Genomic DNA, 22,665 nt, shown 5'->3' with positions numbered 1-22,665 from the left:
CGAGCAGTTATTTCAAGGCGCATACCTTCTGAAAAATCAAGCTTGTCTAAAAACACAAAACACGTTTTATTTGACATAAACACAAACTCTCTAGTAAATTGGCGGTCAATATGTTACCCTTTCAGGTATATCACGGTCGAGTAAATTGATATCTGGAGCTATACAAAGCCTGCTTCAAGAACCACGTCAACATCTTCATCAATTTCATAAAACAAATTGACATCGAATCACTGAAACTAGACCTGAGCTTCATTTTGGGCTGCTGCAGGGAAAAAAAGAGTGGTGTAGACTGGTTTAATTTCGTCAAGGACCTGATTGCTTATACTTTTTAAAAGGTTCATAATGGCAGCAGACTAGATAGCAGGCATACAAAGACTCCCAGCCAACGAAAGCAACTCTTATATAACCAGTGATGACTGAAGCAGGACAGAGATCACAATCACATGTGCAATAGTTTTGAAGATTGCATCGACAACGTGTAAAGATGTGAAATGGGCTACAAATGCCATTCATGCACATCGGGTCTAAATTTGGTACGATGAGTACGGAGCGAAATTGGATGCAACGATGGAGGGGGAGCTTTCCATTCCTCAAAACCAACGGGCGTAATATATGTCACACCGGTTAGAGTCAATGCATGGGAACCCTATAAACCTACGGAGAGCTGCGATGCGTGACATGGTGAGTAAACGTGTTACCAGTGAAAATATTCTGGACGGAACATTCAGAACATCACTCTTTCTGCATATTTGTCCTTTTTGTATTTGTTTACAAATACAAACTGTATATTTCCTTAATTTGAAAAGTTTATTGCATTCTCCACTTCATTATACGTCTTAAGACGGAACAGTTTCTTGAAGTTTCAAGATTTGGCACCAGTAATACGAGTTTCTCGGTGTGAAAATTCGCGTAATGATGAAGTGTTTATCTCGCATCAATATTCTGAGGCTTTGTTAACATGGAAAGAGTTCTCTGACAATAAGATTTGCGCATCAAGAGAAAGGTGGCATACCTCAGAACAGTGCCTGTTCGATCAGCTTTAGCAGCTGCGGCGTTTTGTTCGGGGCCTGTTTAGGCCAGTTTGGAAACGTCTATGACACAGAGAGACGCAAGGTTAAAAAAATATCGATCACGATGAGAACCTCAAATAAAACGCGTTGTGCGCTGGGTGCATAGTACTACTAAATTTGTAAAGAAGAGCATGAGGGGCTTGTAAAAGCAATTAAAACGAGGCGGCGAATGACCGTACCCGCGGTCAACAATTACTGTTTTTTCTTCTACCAGTGGATCAGTGTGCCATCAGTGATATAAGTAACCGCGTGCCGCAAGCAGGATGTTGGGGACTAGGAGAACAGAGAGTGAAGCAGCCGCGCTTCCACTGGCTCCACCGGCAAACATGTCCCGCACACTGTCCTGACTGCCGCTGTTCTCGAGTGGCTGGATGCCCAGCTGCCGGCAGATGACGTTGTAGTGGTCCACCATGCGCACAGGCCCGCTCTGGAAACCCTGTTTCAGTCCTGCACAGAGAATGGGTGTGCGTCGCTATACGAGCGGGCAAAATATTTGTACATGTGGAATCGTTCTCATCGACCGTGTGCTTCAAATAAACAATCTTTTCCAACAACATATACCTGGACCAGTGGCCAGAAAGATGGCACGCATGTCTTCGAGCTTCATGGGGTCGTATCCGTGATTTCCGTTGTATATCCTATTTGACCGGGGTACCTGCTTATCAGTTTCTTGAAGCTGATGAAAAAAAAAACAAGACACGAAAAGTTTTGTAACTTTTGCACACTTGCCTATTAGAACTGTGTACAAACGATAAAAAAGATCATGTCATAATTTCAGGTTTGTACGAGCTCGTCTCCACTCAAGCCAGCTCGCCGAGCAGCAGAATCAACATCGCTACCAAGGAAAGAAGTTCAAAGGCAATCCAACCTCTAGTTGACATCGATTAAAGACAATGTCTTCCTAAGCGAGTTGGGATGAAAATTGGGCGGAGTCACTGGGCACGGCTCTCTATCGCGTCACCCCTCGCCTGAGAGGAGTAGGAGGCATCGAACTTCACAACTTTTTGTGCTGCACAATCTTCGGGATCAGTCCACATTTTTAGACTGCCCTACCTTCTGGGTCAGCCCACGTTTCTAGACAGCATATATTCAGATTCAGATTCAGAACGACTTCAGATTGTACTACTTTCAGAATCGGCCTCAATCTTAGGCTGCACAAGCTCCAGAATCGGTCCAGAAAGGAGGCTAGAAATATGCACACACAATACAGAGAGTGGACTCGTCAAGAATGACGTCTTTAAAAGAGGTTGAAGTGAAGCGCAGGAAAGGCCGGGACCAGTTAGCCAAGGTTCGGACCCAGAAACTCCTGCGCAGGTTTCAGATATATTATAAGGGGATAACATTAGCAGGTTATGTTTATCCGGAACGTGTTTCACGCTAGCGAATTTCCCGCGTAGCCTCGTGCATTCCACTGTGGCTGCCGAAAAAAACCCCGTTAGAAGCAAAGACCCGGACAGGATGCTGCTTAATCGACAAAGCAAAGCTTACCTTCTTGATCTGGTAACCCGGATCTGCTGTGAGCACTATGGGTTGCGTCAAGTAAGTCTCCTTAAGATGGTACAACTCAGGCAGCTCCTCTCTCTTGAAAACGTTGAGGCCCTTAATGTTCAAGCTTTTGAGCTTGGCGTATACCTGCGCACGTTCAAGTGAAAGTTTTGTACGGTCTACGCAATCAGCCTAACAATCAAATTCTGTTTCTCGGTATACTGCTTAACGAGAGTCCTTGATACCGAAGATATTCGCGGTTACGTTGATGTCATCGTACAAGCCGATATCAAGTTTTTAAACACGCAGCATTTCTTAACCTAGCCAGAGCCAAAGTCAAACGCGAGGCCGTCCAAGGTCAGAGTTTGTCACCGATGCGCGCGCACCGACATTCGCCCGCGGCTCGGGCCCGCATTGCTCCATGTGAAAGTTTTTCATTCATTCATTCATTCATTCATTCATTCATTCATTCATTCATTCCACGCACATGGACGCGCTCCGCCACGGGCCCCCTCGCACACCGCTACTGGCTTGGCGCCTCCTCTCCTTGCTCCTCACGCCGGTGCGGGTGTGCGCGCCACAAGTAGATGTGCATCGGTTGAGCTAGCTGGGCTATGTCGCGCTTAGGCTTCTACTTGCAGAAGGAATGAGCCCTCTAAAGTATCAAGCGGTAGACGAGCGTATAAGTGCAAAGGCTCTGCAGGGACTACAGATGTACGCGATGCGTACTCTAGTGGCGAGGCGAAGTGTCAAGCGACGGGCCAACGAAATGCGCGCCGTCGTGGAACGCGAACAACAAGAGAAGCGAGACGTGCCCGAAGGCACACCAAGCGAACGGCCGCTGAACGGGCCGCCGAGACCAAGCGACGCAGATTGGTGGACCGCGACTTTTGGGACGCAGACGCATACTTTCAAAAGCAGTTTGTGCGGCTTGTAGGATCTTTGACTGCCTCTGCTTCCGATTGAACATCGTCAGGTTGTCGCAGTCTGCGCATGTGGCGGTCCTCGAATGAGCGTTTCCCCAGGAGGACATTAATTCGTCAGAGCTTTGCGCCACGTGCAGGGGAGAAATGCTTTGCACTGACTTAGGTGATCATCGAGGACGGTTTCTGCGATGTTTCTTTTTTTTTTTTTTTTGAGCATGAGCGAGCAGAGGGATTGCAAGGGACTTGCAAGGTGTGCTAGCATGCGCAAAGGTAGAAGTGGACCTTTCAAATGCGGGAAAGTTAATTCAGTTTTTGCCATCGTTATGCGTGACAAAAGGTTCCGTGTCTGTGAGACATAAAAAAGAGGGACAAACATTTGTCGACCACAGGGACATCGAAAGCGCTTGATTTATCCGTGGTGGACGCACGTGGCCCGAAATGAAGAAGTGCGATTGAAGCTTTCCCTCGGCATATTGTATTGCAGAAGTTTTGCACCATTTCGTGAGGCAATTACAAAATTCGCGTTTTCTTAATAACCGTGGTCCTTGCAACTATTTGTCGGGGACTCTACACACGCAATACTTCAAACAAAAGCACCGCCAGACAATGCTGAAAAATTGAGTGTTTTAGATCTTGCTAGGACCATACGTTTTCAGAAGGCATTCACACTCAGAACTCCATAGAACCTGCAGCATATGACAGCTGTTGACATTCACCATCATCAAAGCTTATAACGCGACAACCTTGAAGCCGAAAAAGCAGGCAGTTCCGGGGAACTTTATTTGTTGTGCACGGAATTAAGAAAGTAATGTTTTGAATACAGTTTTATTTAAACTTGTAACTACAGCCACTATGATTGTCGATGTAAGTTGACTGCTTTACGACATTACTGAATGATGTGCTTAAGACTACACTGTTTCTTTGTTTCTTCTCCCTCTCGGTACCTTCATGTACATGAGCACTAATCTATATCACAACACGAAGGATATATACGCCAACGCACATACGGCAAATTAATTCATTGTTTTTACCATGATAACAAAACATGCTTCATGCTAGGAGTGCCAAAAGTGTAAATTGACCCGGAAACGAACGGAACGGCGTGCATATTAGGAGTCAATATGGAGCAGCAAGCACCGAAAAGGTTATTGCCTTCAAGTACGTGGATGCTGTCATCAGTTATGCTTCCGGCAGTGTCTTGCCACGATCGCGATTAGCTGACTCTTCGCGTAACGTATTTATAGCAACACTTACGCGAGTTTATGGAAGCAAAAAAAAAATCCACCTTGATTCCACCTTGTGAAATTGTACGTACAGCGAAGCTGTTCCCGACGTTAGACAAACACCATCCCGCCGACTGACGTTAGACACGCACCGCGGCTGCTAGAGACATACGCTACGCGCTTCTAGGCCTCCGGCAAGGGCAAGGGTCATATTGAGCTAATTTAATTTTTCCAAGTAAATTGCGTCAGAAAATTCGTAAAGTATGACTTACACGCAACCTGCACACATGATAGCTTCGAATTGTAATTCGAATATACAAGAAAGCAATCCTATTACGAGGAAACTAAAAGACAAACGCCTTTACCGTGGTCGTTTGAACTCTTTCTGAGTGGCCACGGCCGCTAGGTGGCGGTGCTGCTTTTGTGTGGGCACGAGCCCCCCCCCCCCAAAATTCGGACCAACTAGAAGCTAAGATATTCGCTGTAAAATTACGAACACGAGGATGTCAACCACACCTTTTCAATCTTGTCCGGGTGGGGCCGAAGCATGGCGAACGACCCACCGTCAAGCATGGAATGAATGTCGTCGGCGTCAATATGAGGCTCGATGTCGATCAGCTCGAACTTTCCTTCCCTGGTGTCGGTCATGCCATGGTCAGACACCACGATGAGGCTGAGCTGGGAGCGGAAGGACGTCAAAGATCATCGCACGTTGAGTATTAGGGACCAGAAATGTGTTCTTGTGACTGAGCACTAAATTTAAACACGTAGAGATACCCGCATATTGCCATATGAGAACAACTATTTGGTGTTCTATAAAGCTGAGTGACGCAAAAGAAGGAAGCAAAGATAATATTTCTTAAATATCTGAAAATGAGTTGCATTAGCGTTAACTTCCTGCGCAACCGAGGGCTGGTTATTCCTTCTGTTGATGAGTGCCTGTGTCCAAATGAGTGCGCGTCTGTATGCAGCATGAAATGATCGTTCAATTTCAGGTGCAAAAGGTCACTCCGTCTATGTTTTGCACATTACGGTAACTACATCTCCTTTCACATATATAAAGCACATGTTGTAATTGTTGCTAGATCGCACATGTGTCATTCTTGTTCTTCGCAATTGCATTTACTTTGTTCTTTTTGCTTTATGCGTGTCTGTGCACAGCATTGTTTATTATTTATTTTCGTTGTGTTATTGTTTAGAGCATGATTTATGGTTTTTCAATTTTTTTACACTACTAATACTAGTCTTGTGTGCTGATTCACCTGCTTGTCTTCTTACATTGATCTTCTTACAGCATCCTGTGAAAGCATTAGGCAGCTTTAGCTTCACGTTCTTTATCCGTTCCGCTCAGACCACTTGCACGCACCACTGTAAGGTATGAGCACACAGCTCATCGGAAGGAACGCTGCACTTTGTGCGCGCACAACGATCGTGCCAGCCGCGGAATCCAGAATGCTGTCCTGGCTCCGGCAGAGCCAACCGAGCGGAGTGTGGCGATGCGTTTATACACGGTTTCGTCGCTTCTGCAGCCAAACACATTTCGTGTCTAGAAAGGCCTTCGATAGCCCTCGACGCGCTGGCAGCGAATGCGCGGTCGATATGAGGACAGCATGACGCCGGCAGCGACAACGACGCGAAGACGCGTCGAGTGTCTGCATAATTGTTATGGCAATAAAACAATACATGCCCTCATCAGTGTCGATGCCCCCTTACCTGATCGCGAATGTTCTGCCTTTTGGCTTCGTCAAGCAGATGTTTGATGACATTGTCGGCGCTTTTGAGCGCTCGTCGTCGCTCCATGGAGTCAGGACCACTGCCATGTCCTGGAAACGAGGTACAGTTTATAATCAACCGACGCAGTACGCACTTATATGAAGTCATCGAGCCTTTGTGCCATGAAGTGTAGAAAAATACAAAGGTGAGCTAGTGGGTGAGCGGTTATCAAGAAAAAAAAAAAAAGAAACAGTACGACTGCGCAGAAACTGGAAAATAAAGAAAACGCAGATGCCAAGTCTGCTACCAACTGTCGCGTTGGTTGCTTCAAGGCAATATACTACACAAAAGTAATGCGACAAAACAAGCATATTCACGAGGCACTAGAACACACACACACACACAAATACACACACACACACACACACACACACACACACACACACACACACACACACACACACACACACACACACACACACACACACACACACACACACACACACACACACACACACACACACACACACACACACACGCACACACACACCGGCAGGACATGTCATACGACAAACGCCAACGCTATATGGCACGCAAGGGGGACAGAAGAAAGGCCTTATAAGCGAGCTCTCCTTCACTTGCGCTATGTAACGAAGAAATACTGTATCTTTCAGATTGACAGGTGGCGTTTGTCGAATGACGGTTCCTTAGCAGTTTCTTGTTTCCACATTTTCCTACTTGGCCTATTTGCCCCAATTTGGTGTCGGTATCTTCCTTTTTAACCGCTATCGACTTGCTACGAGCGCACTACGCAGGCGCACGTCCTAATAATGAAAGTGACAACGCGCGCTATTCTAGCTGACAATGAAAATTAAAGCTTTACGCCGGAAAATCAAGGTTGTACGCCTCAAATTTAAAGTATTACGCCTGTACAATCGCGTTGTAGTTCATTCGAAGATGGATATGCTTAACCCCAATTCTATAGCGCCAGCGAGAAGAAACTAGAGGTAACCTTTACTGAAGCTTTCTTCGCGGCGTCCGAATTAAGGCGTGGCTGCTGTGGCCCGTGGTGGAGCTCAGGCGCGTGGATGTCTTAATGCAATTAGCATGGTTAGCCTGCTTAGCCCCTATGCTACAAATTGCAAATAAAGGTGTCTTCAGCAATACCGAGTATCAATGCATTCCTTGAATGCTAATTGCGTTAACGTAGACCGTCATCGTGAGTTGGGTTGTGCAGGAACTTTTCTATTTAGAGCCGTTTATGTTTTGCTGCCTTTGTCTTTATATGCTACCTTCAGCGCAATAAACATGACAGTTCCATGTCAGCGCTGTGGCCGTGTTCTTTCTTGCCCCGCTTTCGCAGTGTGCATGAACGTTTTTTTTTCTTTCTTTAATGACGTAGAACTACTCGAGCTGCTTTTTTTACGAAATTATGTTCGCTTTTTCATTGCTTTTGTATGAAGAGCTACGTGCAGTGGTTGCTTAGTGGCTATGGTGTTGGGCTGTTAAGCACGAGGCCGCGGGATCAAATCCCGGCCACGGCGACTGCGTTTCGATGAGGGAAAAATGCGAAAACACCCTTGTACTTAGATTTATGTGCACGTTAAAGAACCCCAGTTAGTCCGAAGTCCCCCACTACGGCGTGCCTCATGATCAGATCGTGGTTTTGGCACGCGAAATCTCATGATTTTATTATTTGAAAAGCTGGACTTCACGGAGGTATTCGTGGAGGGATAGGCTAATGCGCTTAATTTTCTTTAGCTAATATCCGCATTGGGGAATTCCATGTCGTATATCTTTTATCACCAAACCTATACCTACTCCCTTTGTGGCCACTCCTCCGTAGTAAATGAGCGCAATTACTTGAGGAACAAGCAAGCAAGCAAAAGATGTGGCGGTTTCCACTGTGAAAAAATGCAGCTGTCGCCGTAAATTAGTTCAAATATAAAGGAATCGCTGAAGTCCGTTGTTGTTTTTAATAACAAAATTCTTTTTGCACGGCGAATGACGTATCAGTGCGCGCGCAAGCACTCCAAGAGCCCTCCAGGTGTGCGGTTTCACACACACACACCACACATATATATATATATATATATATATATATATATATATATATATATATATATATATATATATATAAATTTCTTTCTATTCCCCTTCAAATATCCGCCACCAGTATTTTTCCAGTAGACAACACGTAGCGCTATAGGATCGTTCTGTCAGCCATGTGTGTTTGTATATATACATAAGGCCCTGTTTTTGTGGCATACATATAATATACCCTCTCCTGACCATGCCAGCATAGTAAATAAATAGTATATCAGTGTGTGAACGCACAAAAGACTGTCCGGGAACTTGAGTGGACAGCGTGTGAAATATTAGAGGGGGGCTTTTCAGAGTGATTTTCTAACGCAAGCAATATACATAGGCTTACCTTCCGCATCGACGGCTTCGTAATAAACAAGTGCAAAATCGAATTTGTTTTGTTTAAAATTGTCCACTATTTCAGACAGCGCGGCTTTAGTGTCATTTTCAACCGTGGGCCAGTGCCAGTAATCCCTGTATGGAATGCATTTCGTGGGCTTCACGCCCCGTATTTCCACCTGAAAAAAGAAAAGAAAACGTTATACAACGCAATTTTTATTTCATGCTGTTGTGAAAGCTTTCCCTTGAAAACTCAAATTTTGAAAAGCCCTTAGCGCTTCGAGAAGTAACGTTTAACTGCTTCTTTTAATTGCATCTTCGAACAAGTGAAACAATATGCTCCAGAAGTATTCTGTGTCCGTGGAAGCGAATGGTGTGTAAATATAACTTTGGTCTACATTTCGCCTCCGTCATAGTATCTTTAACAATAATACACCTGCAAATGGCGTTTTCCTCAGAGAATTGTAACAGCCCTGTGAAAACAGACAGTTCTCCATGAAATTATTGCAAGTATTCAATGATGCAGAGCTGCAGGCTTTTGTACGATTTCATTTTTTCATTATACTTAACAACGAATCTCTCAAGTAAAAAGAAAAAAAAAAGGCAGAAGCAGCCACAGCCACAGCGCGCTAACTGAATTTCGATTCTACGCACTGGCGCGTATACATATCGTATACCACAGACCATCAGTTCTCTTCAACGCTCAAAAAACATGCCTTTCCGATACTGCCGTCAATCAACAGTGGAAAAGAGGGAACCCCCGACGAATTTTGGGCGTATATTTAACCTCTTATCTCACCCAATTTACTTCAAGTTTGCCGTAACACTATATACTACTGGAGCAGAGGGGGGGAGGGCGGAGGGGACGAAGGAGGGGTGCAGACCACGTTATAGACACAAAATAATTCCCCACATTGTTCAAGAGCTACGGAAAAGCATGCGAGTTTCAGACGTTAATGAACTCGCCTATCCTTTGACAACTGCCCTGTTTCTGAAAATGGCGGATGCATAAGCCCGTGAGTACTGGCTAGTTAGCGAGCCGCAGTGTTGGCTCTTCCGATTAAGCTGGACTTTCCAGTAATTCTTATGCTCCTGTTCAAATTGCACCTTCAAATATTCTTCATGTATCTACGAATAAGAGAGTGTGCTGTCGTCAGTGACATCCTAGCATGCTAAAACACACGAAGAAGAGGGAGAGTGGAGGGAAGGAAGTAAAGGCAGGGATGTTACTAGACTTTGTTCAGTTCGCTACCCTACAAATGGGTAGAGAATGAAGGAGGGAAAGAGAAAAGGAAAGCACATGAGCTCAGATCAGTTACACGCACCATGCCAGGTGTAATGTATATATTCTGGCACTAAATTCTGTCGCCTTACTTTCTGCAGAAATGCTCATTTGGCTTTCCAGGCTGATGAGCTGTGAGGTCAGGCTACTAACACGTTTCCTTCTGTAATAGGCCAATCGTCCAGTCTAATCAAGGCACACCGGAGGAGCTGGCGTTGTTCGTCGAAATGGGAGCCGTGGTGAAGAAGATTATCTATACTATCGCCGAAGGAGACAAGCGCCTCAGCCAATCAGCACTTCAACAGCAGACGAAATGGTGGACGCTTACAAAATACCCCCTTCATCGCCCCCCCTCCTTCCTCCTGCACTTATCGCTTATGGATGAGTCGGCCATTCTAATGTGGTAGCTCCAGGATTTAATGAAGGTTACTTCGACTCAGAGACAACACGGATATGTTGCGCCACATAGTGAAATAATTGGTGGTAACTTCACTCGTCACAACATTTAAAGGTTCCGAACTCGCCGTTCTTCGCTCAGTTGTGAAATTTATCGAAAGAACTATCTTTCTTATGGGAAATATTCCGCATATCGGCGGCAGCCCTTCAAGGAGTGCGAAGTTAACGATGCGGAAATTATAAGCAATTGGTACCAGAAATCAACAAAATTTACCACTGCGTTGCTGAAAAAGGACACAATATATATAATCCTTCAGTGTTGCCGGGACATCGTGACATCGTTGACAACCACTTCGCAGATGACGCTGACCGACGTGCTCACTCTAGATCCTTATACTGTAAGCAATAGTGGACGCTGCAATAGAATTAACTTCGCCCGCTCACTCGTACTATTACGTCGAGCTATTGGAATATTCTGCAGAAGTCCAACCGTCGCTTATACAACCCGAATCCGTCACATGAGAAGGATTCCTAGACAGTAAATCTATTGTAAAATTTTGCTGCTTTTTCGTGGTTGAATAGCACAACCCTCCTACATTATTAATAGGATCAAAGAGGTATTCGCACCAAAGCGCTGCTTTGCGGTGTCATTTCGTCTCTTTTGTTGCTCTTACAGCTCTGCCTCAGCCTCACGCAGAATTAAAGAAAAACAAATGGAACATTCTAGTAGTGTCCTGCGAATTGAGCTGTATTCCCTTGCGAAACAACTCGACCGTGTACTCGACTGACTAGCGTTGTTCTTACTACCTCATGTACTGAACCTTTCTCAGAACTGGCCGCTAACATCTATACGCGCAAGAAGAGCGTATGAATCCTGTTGACATGGGAGCCATGATGCAGTAGTCTGTGAGAACGCATCAAACTGTGTCGATTCAATGAGTCAAAAATGAACGTCCTTGTTTACTGTAGTTCATTTCACTGGTATTTTCCTACCATATCTTTCTTGTGAGTCGCGCTTGAATTAGCATATAAATGCGGCATAACAGACACATGTTCTTCTGGCGCTCCGCACAAATTTTACAAATATAGTGGGCGCACCTGGCAGCCATCCCACCAGTACATTCCAGTGCGCAGACCGTTTTTCTCGGCCGTGACCCAGACTGGCTCCGTATGATTCCACCAGTGCGGGTGCGATGCATTCGGGTTGGGTGCCATCGTAAAGAAGTCATCGTACTTTTCATCGTACATGTAATTCTGCACGAAGCCGTGCCGTTCTCCGTACAGACCTGCACAAAGGCGATGAGAAGTGTCAGCACGTACACAAGCACACGAAAAAAGAAACATTCGCGAAAGAAAAGATGTGTTATTTTGGCACTGTAAGAATGTCCTCAAGGTCTAGCGATTTACCACTTGCTCATAGTAGACCATAATGAAAGTCCTTTCTGCATGCAGTGCCTGTTGCTTTCAAGCTCACCACCGCAGCACACCAGCGTTGCATAAGAACAACGCTGGGTGATTTGCGAGTGACCCGCTACGCATGTATACAGCACTCTGAAGATCTCAGGGGCCCTTCCAAATCTAACATAAAGGTAGTCACATACACAGAAGCAAGAACATTGAAGGTGTGTAAACACCTCAACTGTAGCAACCCTGGCAGAATGCAGATACCTTCCGGATTCCAGTTTAACTGACACTCCCAGCGTGCCGCTCCGAGTACTCCTACATTACAGAGCCAACATTCAAGTCTTACATTGCTTGTATTTAGGCTACGTAACCAATAATATAGTGTTTACACACGCGACAAGAACGACACGCGGTCGCACCACAACGTGCAGTGCGTCGGGAACCACCAATGCCTACACGTAATTATCAAATTCGGTTGGCCGCTTGTGCAGGAATCAAAAGTGTAGGAAATATATACTTCCTTCGTAGTTGCAAACTCTACACGGCTGCCTTGTAGCTTATTCTGGAATCCAGCTGTCACCAATTCCCGATTAAAGTCGGCGCTGTCTGTCTCTTCACCATTACAAGTTCACAAGGCAATCATAACAAAAAAAATGCTTATTCGGCCCCTATTCCCCATGGTTTATCGCAAACTTCTGAGGAACGTCTTCAATGTTTGCTGGCAAGGGGGCTTTGTATTCCGCAGGCTAGTTCTCTAGTAATTGCTGAAGCTCGTGACCAACCATTTTCAATCATACCGACAGTTGAAACATGCCGATATATTTATCGTATCTTAATTCAACACGACAGGCATCCATTAAGCATGGCGCTTAGCGAACGAAACGAAAGCAAAATTCACGACGTTGTTCAAGAACATAAAGCATTAATACCAAGATTTGAGTTACGCAAAGTGAATGTTCATTACCATGCTTGGATGTTAACGAGTACTAAAATAGAATTCTCGGTGGAGGGGATTATATCAAATATAGAAATGTTTATGGTGGCCGCACAGCAACTGGTACTATTCCAAATTTGCTCATTACATCCGCAGTACATCCACGTGTTTACAGACAGTTTATCTCATAAAGATTCCTCGAATTCAGCAATCGTCATTTCACATTTGGCGCTAGAGAAAACATCTAAATTATCCCGAGAGATATCTTCCACGGTGGCAGAACTGTTTGCAATCCTGTGTGCTTTGAGCTTCATGACATCAGTAAATAATGCGCAACACTTTGCTATGATATGAGACGCTCAAAGAACATACAGACGCAAGCGCAATGAATCACGTAACTGCAATTCAGTGGATACCCGAGCACTGCAATATTCCTGGTAATACTGCAGCGGATGCAGCTGCGAATCGGGCGCACAATAATGCAGAGACTAATTGTCTCTGCGTTATCCTGATAATTCTGATAACCCTGATAATAAGTGGAAGAATTTATCCTGATAAGGTAAATGAGTTATATAAATGTTGTTCTGTGTTCAAGTGCAATTACTTGTGCTCTGTGCTTTGCATTGTAATTACTTGTGTCCTGCATTTTGGCCATTCAAAATGTTTGACTTTATATAGGCGTATGTGTACTGAACCCACGAACAAAACTGTGATTCAGGCATCATTTGGAGGGTACTGTTTTTATACATCTGGTGTTCTACTGAGTGCCATATGTTGTGACATTATTCTCCTTTTTGGCGCATATTTGTTTCCTTTGCTAAGTGGCAAGGAGTAGTCGGTGCCGCCATAATGGCGCCAACCTCTCGTATTAATCATTTCAATAAAACAAAATGCCATGAATGTGCACGTACCTTTCATATACCAAAATTCACATACCCACTGGCATACACCCGGCTTCACATATGCAGCAACCCAAGTTGTCTATTCGGCGAGAAATATCAAGAATTGGCACGTACCCAGGTTCATATAACCAGTGAAACACGCTGTATACAAAGCCGGAAACGCCAAGAACGGGCACATACCTATAGCTGCCCATACCCCCCCCCCCCCCCCCCTTCCCCATTGACCCATGTCGTACTCCAAACCCCTGGAGTATAGGCGAATAAAGCTTAGATTTAACTTGATAAAATTTTATTCAGTATTGAGTGACGCAAAAATTCATTGCGCAGGCAAATATTAAGTAGATTATTTCCGTAGCGCCGCGAAAAAGAAGAGTTTCCATGAGTTCAGGATAAATCTAGCATGGCGAGTCGACTGCATCCCACGTCAACGTTCGGTCGTGGTTGGATGAGAGCTGCTGCATCAAGTGCACAAAAGTTACACGTGACTGGCCTGACATACATGCAGCGAGGGCGTTTATATAGCTTCAACAGTTTTGACGTAGTTTCTCGCATCTGAGCAAAAATATGATGTAACCAATGCACACGACACCATATCTGCCAGCAAAAGCAAGTGCATCTTCAGTTGTTTCCGTCCCGCTCTCTGACCTCATTCTATCTTTCGCTCGTGGGTTCCTACTCAACTTGTCACGCTGCAGCTGCACAAAGGCGGACGTAGTCTCGCCATTGCATGGTGCTGCAACTTTGAGACTGAGCGTATTGCGGGAGAGGACTCGCCTGCCTGAAAACAAGCTCACAGCTGGCGTTCCAGCGAGGGGTGACTCGCGCTTGGTAAAAACTGTGTAAACGCCACTGGACATCGCAAGGAGCGGATATGAGACAAGCTGTGGCCGTTGTTTTGATTGCGACTTTCTATAGTCGAGAACTGGAACCGCCGCTGTGGCCAAATGGCTATACCTGCACTGCTACTATAGCCCGTGCTTAAGCTGCTATAGGTAGGCTGCATTTCGATGTGGGCGAAATGCAAAAAAAAAAGAACGCTAGTATAATTAAAGTTCGGTGCCCAGTGAAGAATCCCAGGTGGCCAAAATTAATCGGGAACTCTCCACTACGGCGTCCATCATAAACCACTGCGCAGTTTCGAGACAGGAAACCTCGTAATTCAAGCCTAATAATAGAATATTATCCGCTGCGATCGCGGTCCTATAGTCTGCACTCTAAAAAAATTGCAACTCTTTAATGGCACACTAAAGAGAAACACTAAAACAGGTTAAAATTACAAAATATTCATTTAGACTGTGACGCTTGTCATTTTTATTTTATTTTTAGGGTTCCGAAGTCTGGAATCTGCATTTAACGTAAAAGAAAATAAACAAAAAGTGGAAGTTGTCAAATCCTGTAGTAAGTATGACCTGGATGACGTTCGTATTTGGAAGACAGATCTTTGCGCACAGGAAAAAACCAGTCAAGAAACACAAAAGACAAGAGAAGAGGTTCACACCACAACGACTGGACTATCAAATGAGCTTTATTAGAAACGGCGTATAGTCCCAGCAAGGCCAGCAGAGCATGCGCAACCACATCATCGCTAATCAAGTATGCACCAACTGGCCCGGATTTGAAACCTTTTTAGCACAGGTTGCAACCATCGAATGCAATGTGTGCAGCGACGCACTTCCCTGTTCGCCGCCTTCTTTAACGAAAACCGTGCAATGCAACGGAAGCAAGCTAGACCATGTGTCGGATAAATGTGCCGTACATTCGAGACAAGTTCTCCAAAAAATATTTTGTTGCGTTGTAGAAAATGCATGGATATTTGTTAATACCACATATGATAACTCAGCCGGAAATATTCTTCAGCCACGCCTACCTTCTGTATGCTCAGATAGTTTTTTTTTTTTTGGATCGTATTACATATTCAGAGATTTCCTCGATGAGTTCACACTGATACGTCTGAAGAGATAGTACAATGCATGCGTGGCTTACTTGTGCTTACGCAAGTAATGCGTTCGTGGAGTAAGAATAATGAGGAACCTCATTTTTATCTAATCAGTGGCTTTCATTAATTTCGGAATTGTGTCCTTGTATTTAGTATTTTGGTTGCAGCAGTTTCAACAATTTTTAGCGTAACTAACATTTCGAAAGAACAAAAAACGAGTAGCCGTCGCTACTTATGCATGCGACCCCTCCTTATACACATCCAATAAAGTCGACGTGTTCCTCGTTTCTTGCTCTCTTTTCTGTCCGTGTCCCCTTTCACGCCGAATAACAATACGATCGTGGAGCTCTATCTATACCTATACACGTCTACTGCATGGTTTTAACGGACGAATGCCGTCAGCGTCGGCTGCAAACAGGTTTCGCACCAGACTGCGCGCGCGCTTTTTGCTAAGGGTTGCTGACGCTCGGGAATATCATTAGGCGCATCGTATACAGAATGAAGCGGGAAAGGGAGACCATGGCGGGCTTTTGCTGCCAAGGGATGCAACCAACGTGGGCAAAACGCAAGCGCTAGTAAAGCAGGAAAGAATCACGCGCAATCCTGCTGCCGCTGTAGCTGCTTTCAGCGATTTCAGGAAACTGCCTTACCTCGAACGTGTGCCACAACTTTGAACGGTTCTCGGCAATAGTGCGAGCCCAATAGATTTACTGCAACGGCGTGTCCTTCGGCAGCACTGAAATACTCATTTAAGCGAAAGCAAGAGTTTGGTGCGAACGAAGGTTTTTCACAACGGGCGCGCAAACGCATGTGGACGGTGAACTTTCAGTATATCATGCTCGATAAATATGCGGGGATTGGAGCGCGTGCTTCAGCAAAAAGAAAAAAAAATCCCCCCTCCCCCCATTTTTAGTCCGTGAAGATGTTCGAACAGCGAAGCTGTGCGAGTTAGACAGAGTGTTACACCATGCAAGTAAAGCTTCGCAAACATTACAATATATTGTAATGTTTCACCATTCAATTTCCCCTCATTTTCGCTTTTACGTGTTTCGCGTGATGTGCTTTAGGAGCGCTATTTCTCTTTTTTTTTTTTTTTTTTGCGCGTGAGGCAGGCCCTATGACGACGAGCACGTTCACGAGCCAACTTTCGCTGACGCTCGCTGTAGGCAGCTTCCTCGTCAGGAGTACGCACTACTCGTGGTCTCCCCATAGCTGTAGCTGGGATGGAATGGGCGAAACCACTCATCCAAAGCTCCGTATATTGGGCGCAAAGGCCACCACTGGAGATGCGGGCGCTGCGATTGTTTTGACGATTGACGTGGCTGCCGGAACTTCTTGCTGGCGCTCCTAGTATCGCGTTTCAATCGCTGGGCACTGTTCGTTGGCAGCAAACCGCCAGCATAATATTTGTTTCTTTCGCGGCAGGGTGGAATCAATCGTCGATAAATTCGATGCCGATCCGGCTCGATCGCCGAGAATGCACCGTGGGACAACCGTATAAGATTCACGTATAAGATAGCATCCTCACAGGGGGGAAAGGAGTCTCTCCAACACCTTTCCCCCTGTTGCGCTCTCCCTTTTTCTCTCCCGCTAGATCACGTGACCCCTTTTTAAGCAAAGTCCGACAACGACGGCACGGGGTGCGCGTAAATAGCTTCGCTCTAAAAAGTAATGATGATTGTCCACGCACCGTGAAGATCGATGTTGAGGGAGGCATTTTGCGGTCAGCTGGCTGGCTGGCTGCCCAGCAACGTTCGCAGTTTTCCAGAACGTTCCCAGTAGGGCGAAATCGGTTGCACAATGCGAGAAATTGCGCGCGACACACGAGCGAGCGCGTGTGTGCGGGACGACAGCAACAAGGCGACGACGGCGGTGCCAACGATAGCATGAAGGTATATGGGCATTTGTCGTGCCCTCTCGCAGAAACGGTTCATGGCGTTGTGCCGTATAGATTAGAGTATTCTCGCGCAATGTTTGTGTTAATGTGGTATAGCGTCCACAAGCTATAGGCCGAAATACAAACACGAAATGAGGCGGATACGCGGTGTGAGACGTCGACGCGATGTCAAGAGGAATAAGGTGATGTATGAGGCTTGTTGAAGGAAGAATGGCGATGAGAGGCGTACGGGCACAGAGAAGTACGACGCATATCTAAACACATTCAAGCATTCCATACCCCTTGTGTGACATACCCATTGAGGACGATTAGCCAAGAATGGGCACACACCCAGCGACAGATACGCAGTGGCGCCAAGGATGGGATAGTACAATTATAAAAAAAAATGGGGGGAAAACCCGTGGAATGTTATGTGCTGTTCTATCAAAACATCTGTGGGCTTAAGCGATACCTATAAGCGGACACTGTTTTATGAGGTGCCAAGTGGAGATCAACATTCTGGCACTACATTCAGTGCTATAAGATAGGTATACCTGATGACGATAATCAATATTTACAGGCTATAGTCCAGTCTTTGTCATTATTCCGAGCGTTGTCCTAGGTGCAAGGCATATGGCTGAATTTCATTTCAAAGGAGAACAACACAGGAGGAAACTTTTTTTCACTGCTCAAGTGACTTGAGCTTTTGCGAGGTAACAACTTACGTCTGCCTGATGGCGGCTGAGTACACGGTGCGCGTTATTTGTGTGCAGCTTCTCACGCACATGGTCGCCCATATAACTTTGCACAAGCACCAGCTATAGCCGAGCGAGAAGTTATTAAAAGATAGGTCGCTCGCTTCATTTCTCAAGCCGCATTTTCTATAATGAAAGCAGAACATGTCATTCAAAGTTACGAAAATAGCTATAGGGATTCTTTCACGACGATAACGGTTTCGTATCAAAATCATTTTATTACGACTTAACTTGCGCGCAGTCAGACAAGAACGAAGATATGCGGTAGCGCATGAGCAAGAATGAATGCGTCTTTTTTTTTTTCGGAAACGCTGCCTACAATTCACCCACCTCACTATATACCAAATAATCATCTTGTTTCAAATAAAATTTACTCATCCATTCTTTTTCTGTAACGTACTTAATGAAAAATGATCTCTTGGGTACTTCGCGTAGCCAGAATGGCCTTTATGCCTTTGCGATATAGGCCGCGAAAGATAACAGATACCGCTTTTCAATACACGGCCGCAACTGAGTTGCTTCGTGCGGCTTTCCACTACGTGTTAGATTCAGATAACCTGTTCATAGGATAACACGCAAAAGTGACAAACTGTCACATTACTTACGCGCGGTATTGCAAACAGTTTAAGCGGAAGCTGTCACATTATTTCATGTGACTCTTTATTAAGCGTTATCTTTACAGCATGGGGAGATTAGAGCAAACGGTGTTAAACTGACAACGCTAATGCAATTTGTACAACGTCTGCTCTTCAGTATACTGCTTCAAGAGGTTATCGCAACAGTTCTGTGAAGTGGCTCCCATTCAAGCTTTATGTCCAAGCATCCCTGTATATCACGGAAACACTTCTCAGCTTGATAAGCCTCATACTTCTTGACGAGATATGTCGTTGGACACATGTTGTAGAAGTGACTGGAATAGCTGCCCTGTTCAAGTGACTCCCGATTAGGAGAAGGAGGCACGGAAACTAGAAGTATTCGCTGGGCAGCAGGTCTGGCCAGGAGCTAAGGAAAGCAGAGTCTGAGTCACAGGTTTCACAGACAGTGATGAACCATGCAGTTAAAGTTCGTGAAAGATAAGGCTCGAACTTATTATTTGAAAAGTATGCAGCAACAGGTAACACATACCGCGGTAGAAGACATGAACTTGGAGTTTTGTGGGAGGCTAACGTATGACCATATATTCTAAAACGGTAACTTCCTTTACCACACCGCCACTCTCAACTACCTGCAGATATATATATATATATCTGGTCAAAGACAGGAAAAAGCGTCAGAAGTCCTCAAAAGCAGAACTGCTGTCAAAATTATATTACCCTTTCCCTGATCTTCTGTGTTTTTCTTTCAGTAACAATGATCTTAATGTACCAGACAATTTGTCTTGGACACCGTACAAGAGTGGGACCTCTGAGAGAGCCTGCTTCACATCTTCATGGCGTTTCAGGTTGTATGGATCCGCTTCATGAACACACAAACCCCAGGACATGAAGCAAAATCATAATTTCGATCCAGTCATGAGTCAACTCGAACAGCGACCTCACGTACCGAGTCATTCTGTTATAGAGGCCCTCCAGCAAAGAGAAACAGCATTTGCAAAGTACGACAGACGGTCTCCAGAAAGGGCCCAATTCGCGAAAACACAGCTCACCGGTGACGATGCTGTACCAATTGGGGTAAGAGTTGGCCGGCATGATGGGCACCACGTACTCGGCCTTCACTCCCGTCTTGGCCAATTCGCCGAAGCCCGGCAGGTCCGCTTCGGACAGGTAGTCCCAACGCACGCCATCCACCAGGATGAGGACCACGCGGGGACGACCAGCACCCATTACGGACGCCGCGTTGGATTCGCAGACGATGAGCGCGGAGAGCAGTAGAAAGCCGAGCACACGGCCAGCGAGACGAGAGGACGCGACTTCACGCAATGCCTTTAGCCACGGTGGACTCATCTTTTTAGCGCCACGGCTCAAAGACTGCAGGTGTAGGTGATTACAAGGTGCAGATCTGCGGCTGCTCTTGGGGGCTACTGGCAAGGAAGGTTGGATAGCACGATTCCAAAAGAGCAGTACAGACTCAAAACTAGCGACTGAGCGTGCAGTAAAGGCTAAGTTTGACGAAAGCGCCAGGGGACGTAACTGCTTTCAGCGGTAGCGCGGCCCGCCCTCCGAATGCGGCGGCGCCTATCTTGTGGACTGCAGAGTTGTGAGGTGCGCTGGCGTCGGGAAAGCGTGGCGGTAGAGGAGGGCATGCGCAAAGGGAAGACCTCAACTCCGTTTGTACACGAGGCGATTGGCCTTCTCACTCGCACCTGCTACCATAGCCAATATCGCGTGTGCGCGCTCGATGGGCATAACAACCCGCAAAACACGGTTGCCTCCACCACCACGAATCGGCGCATGCCGGCTCCTCGTTCGTCACCGCACGATTACCGGAGCGCTATCTGCGCTGCTGCGACAGCGCCTTGTGCAATGAAGCACCCCTCGCCCGCGGCTCGCCCAGACGGCCGCACGGGATCGTCGCTCTATGCGCTTTGCTGCTGCCGCCGCCGCAGCTGCCTCGTGCGGGTCGTCGGGCTCGCGAGCGGTTCCCGCCTGGCGCGCGTGCGCGCTACCTAGCTGTGCCAGCACGGCTTGCCCGGCTCGACGGCATTCCGTCGTGTTGTTGGTGTTCGGTTTCAGTACGTCGAGTGCTCCCGAGATGGAGCCCCTTTTCAGTGGTCTCACTGGGTACCGACGAGAATTGAGTAAGAAAGGAACGAACAAACCAGTACGAAAATTACGGTACAAATTAAAGAAAAAGAAAGGAAACCTTTTCATATGGGTACCGTACCTTCTCCAAGCGACACCAGCGCCGAAGAGCTTGAGAAAAATGCTGATTTAACTGGAATATGTTCTGCCGTCTGCCCTCATTCGCTTCATAGCGCGCGAATTTCAAGTTCGTGTTACATGTAATCATGATCCCTGAGAGATTATGATTCTGCATGTCAAGGCAACGTGGCTGATATTTGTTTTTTACCAGCACTAATCGAGTGCCAAATCGCAAACAGGTAGGAAAATCACAAAAGTCACCATTTGCTACGGCCGATTGGGTGTGGGAGAGCTGTCATGCTGATCATCATACAGGAGGCACGTTCGCATATGTATATTGAGATCTTCAGTCATTGCAAGAGGTGAAAATTTTAATATGTTGTTTCCTGGCTTCCTTCTTGCTAAGATAGCTTTCGAATTTAAAAAAAAGCTGCTTGTATGTGAGGTTGGAGCATTCAAAGTATGTTTAACACCATTTGTTGACCCGTGGTAAACAGTATGCTTTCTTACCAAAAAGTAAAAGGGGCGCCTTGTGCGAAAGAACCGGGGTGCCGAATCGAAAAAAATACCAGTTCCGTATAAAAGAAACCAAATGCATAACGGCTAGGCACATAATTTTTACCTTGCCCTATAGTGTGATATACAACACAGCGTCATCGACTTTTCTGCATGGGGCATGCGCAAATTTTGTCGGAAAGATAAAGCTGCTTCCCTGGTACATGACAAACAGAAATCAGCGTTTTTTAGGTGAATAACAAATAAATTTATTACCCACCATGGTGGTGTAGTGACTTTGGTGTTCCTCTGCTAAGCCTGAGGGGGCGAGATCAAATCCCGGCTGCGGCAGCCGCATTTCGATGGGGGCGACATGCAAAAACACCCATGTATTGTCAATTGGGTGCAATTTAAAGAAATTTTTCTTCTACAAGGGCACGTGGTACAGAGCCTTGCACTGATAGCCGCGGGCAAGAGACGTCTAAATCCCTCATATTGTGCCCCGGGAACGATTTGCAGAAATCGAATAGCGTTGTTCTCTGCTTGAAGGCGCAAAACGTGGGTTTAACCGTGACACGCTACAATAGCACATTTCCCGTGCCTTTTACAGAAGTTATTACCACGCACTGAGAGGGTGATGGCATTCATGAGCGACCGCAGTATTATTGTTACAAGAAGCCGTGCTGATGTGTTTCCTATCTTCCAGTATCAAGGACACCGTCTTTTATGCATTTTGTCTTATTCTGCCATGTGCGTTTTACGGCAAAGTAGTGGAGCTGGCCGAGCGGCCGAAGTGGGCGTTTCCACAGAACCGGTGATTCTGTCGGGCCCTTGAATTAACGTTAAGGTAGCGGAACACATCTGGCTTGGCCGACTTCAGAAGTGCAAGCGTCTCTGCCGACGTGGTCGTGTAGTTACCAGGACAGACCTATCGGCTGTTCCCATTCTCGCACATAACGCAACTCGTGAGCTGCACCGTTATGCTGGTAAAGTGCACCGACTGAAGAAATACCGTAAACCCTCAGTTGTACGAACAACGGTTT

The 22,665-nt window shown here is 46.0% G+C and overlaps 1 protein-coding gene across 1 annotated transcript; it reads right to left on the bottom strand.

Moving 5' to 3' along the window:
- Positions 1–42: 42 nt before the first annotated feature.
- On the bottom strand, positions 43–20,936 carry LOC142582484 (glycerophosphocholine cholinephosphodiesterase ENPP6-like). The gene is made up of 8 exons (XM_075692268.1): positions 19,972–20,936; positions 11,618–11,805; positions 8,852–9,020; positions 6,418–6,527; positions 5,221–5,382; positions 2,559–2,702; positions 1,632–1,746; positions 43–1,517 (listed from the first exon to the last, which is right to left on the bottom strand). The coding sequence occupies exons 1-8, from the start codon at positions 20,267–20,269 to the stop codon at positions 1,300–1,302; spliced, it is 1,404 nt and encodes a 467-aa protein (XP_075548383.1). The 5' UTR covers positions 20,270–20,936; the 3' UTR covers positions 43–1,299.
- Positions 20,937–22,665: the final 1,729 nt, after the last annotated feature.

This window comes from Dermacentor variabilis, chromosome 5 (assembly GCF_050947875.1).
Source record: "Dermacentor variabilis isolate Ectoservices chromosome 5, ASM5094787v1, whole genome shotgun sequence".
In the NCBI taxonomy this organism is placed as follows: Eukaryota; Metazoa; Arthropoda; class Arachnida; order Ixodida; family Ixodidae; genus Dermacentor; species Dermacentor variabilis.
The sequence above is the reverse complement of the archived record's forward strand: the minus strand, read 5'-3'. Positions and strand labels throughout refer to the sequence as shown.

Coding starts and splice junctions, on each gene's coding strand:
- LOC142582484 (XM_075692268.1), bottom strand. CDS start 20,269: ATGAGTCCACCGTGGCTAAAGGCATTGCGTGAAGTCGCGTCCTCTCGT. Junction 6,528..8,851: donor CGAAGCCGTCGATGCGGAAG/GTAAGCCTATGT, acceptor CCTCGTTTCCAG/GACATGGCAGTGGTCCTGAC. Junction 5,383..6,417: donor GGCAGAACATTCGCGATCAG/GTAAGGGGGCAT, acceptor TTCCGCTCCCAG/CTCAGCCTCATCGTGGTGTC.